Here is a 1,744-nt window from a genome sequence, read left to right on the forward strand (position 1 = left end):
CGAAGAAAAAAATTTGAGCTAGAGCTAGACGTACGGCCCCAAACAGAAAAACAATAAGTCAAATAAGGAAGAATAAGAGAGTTATATAAAGTTGTTAAGATAAATCTAGGAAATCTAAACTTCAAACGATAAATAAGATCCAAGTTTTTAGACAGTTTACAGGAGATATGTTGATATGATTCAACCAAGATAAATTAGAGGGTAAAATAACTCCTAAACATTTAAATGACTCAACCCTTTCTATAGAAATTTTATTTAAATATATAACTGGATAAAAAATATCTGTTCTAATTTTAGGACCAAATAGTATAAAACATTATTTTATAATTACTAAAATGCTGTTAATTACATATAGATCAAAATAAAATTATTCATATATTCTTTTACTCATTCGTTTATATTTCAATCCTCAGTTTTTCACTCGTTTTCACTCCTCAGTTCACAAAAAATAAAGTATGAAATGCTAAAGTATCATTCATTGCCGTAAGAAACCGTAAATGTTATATGATATCACTTACTTCAAACTTTTGGCGAATGGTTTTAAAAGGAATTTAAATTAATAAACGAACATCTGACAAACAAAATGATTACAAATGGTTTATTTAAATCATGCTTAAAAATTTATTGAAACTCTTACAATCCTGACCACAGTCACCAGGGTGCCTACAACAGTCCCTGCAGTACCAAGAAAAACGATGAAGCAATTTTTGAATATTTTCAATTTTAGCCAGAGCGGACGTCTTATTGGAGGGAGACTTTCGTAACTTCTGAGAAAATGGCAAAGGATGATGTCGAGGAGTGCAGGTAGAGCGATAGCTAATGGAGTGTTGAACAGAGCTCCTATCAAGGCTATTATCGACTCCAGGTGTGGCACCGCTACAACAAATGCGACTTTTGAAAACAAAATTTGCTTTTGGTGAATATTTGTTATAAATAGAAGATACTTTTTAAGTAATCAAAAACTAGTGACAGTTAAATAAAGTTCGATGATAGTTTGAATTGAAAATTTGACATAGGAAATGTTGAAAATGATGAAAAAACTGACATATTATGACGTGAAAGAACATCTTCAAGAAATACTCTCCGAACTTGTGAAAGAAAGCACGATCGGTTAGTTTCGGTTGAAGAATGGACCAGATGAAGTTTATTGGAATGTAGAACGGGATGGCATACGACATGAATATGGATAGTGCAAGTAGGAGCCGAACGACGTTGTAAAATCTAAACATATTTTGTTAGAAATTAATTACATAGACTTGGAACTTTTAGAAATTTAAGACATTTGTGTCTTTTTAATAATTTCGTGAAGAAACAGTCCCAATTATAAACCAAGCAGAGCTTGCTTTTGAATAATTACAGAAGAAATAAATGTACGACGGCATAACTAACATCGTGTTCGGAAGATTCAAAGTTACACTGCTTTTAACGGCTTCTCCATATTTGAGGAAACCAAAGAACCCGATAACTGAATTATTTTTGTATAAAAAGTTTAATAAATGAATGTTTGCTTCTAATTTTGACCGCTTGACCAAATGACCATCATCGGTTAAGAGATCATTTTAATATGAATCAATTAGTGAGTCTGCTCGGCTTATTGATTGATTCACATAAAAAACCAAAATCGTCAAAATGAATTTATCGCTAGTCCGAGTCTCTATTCGTGGTCAGTTTCTTCGAAGCAATTTTATTTCATGAACGTTGTGCAAGATGTTGGAAACTGATACAAGATATAAAATGAACTTAC

General features: G+C 31.7%; 1 protein-coding gene across 1 annotated transcript; it reads right to left on the bottom strand.

Annotated features, from left to right (window-relative positions):
* Positions 1-613: 613 nt before the first annotated feature.
* HELRODRAFT_182436 (hypothetical protein) lies at positions 614-1,229 on the bottom strand (the record flags this gene model as incomplete). Its single annotated transcript, XM_009032698.1, has 2 exons — positions 614-891; positions 1,046-1,229. 2 exons carry the CDS (start codon positions 1,227-1,229, stop codon positions 614-616), a joined length of 462 nt encoding a protein of 153 aa, XP_009030946.1.
* Between the last annotated feature and the right edge of the window lie 515 nt (positions 1,230-1,744).

This window comes from Helobdella robusta (assembly GCF_000326865.2).
Source record: "Helobdella robusta unplaced genomic scaffold HELROscaffold_86, whole genome shotgun sequence".
NCBI classification, from domain to species: domain Eukaryota; kingdom Metazoa; phylum Annelida; class Clitellata; order Rhynchobdellida; family Glossiphoniidae; genus Helobdella; species Helobdella robusta.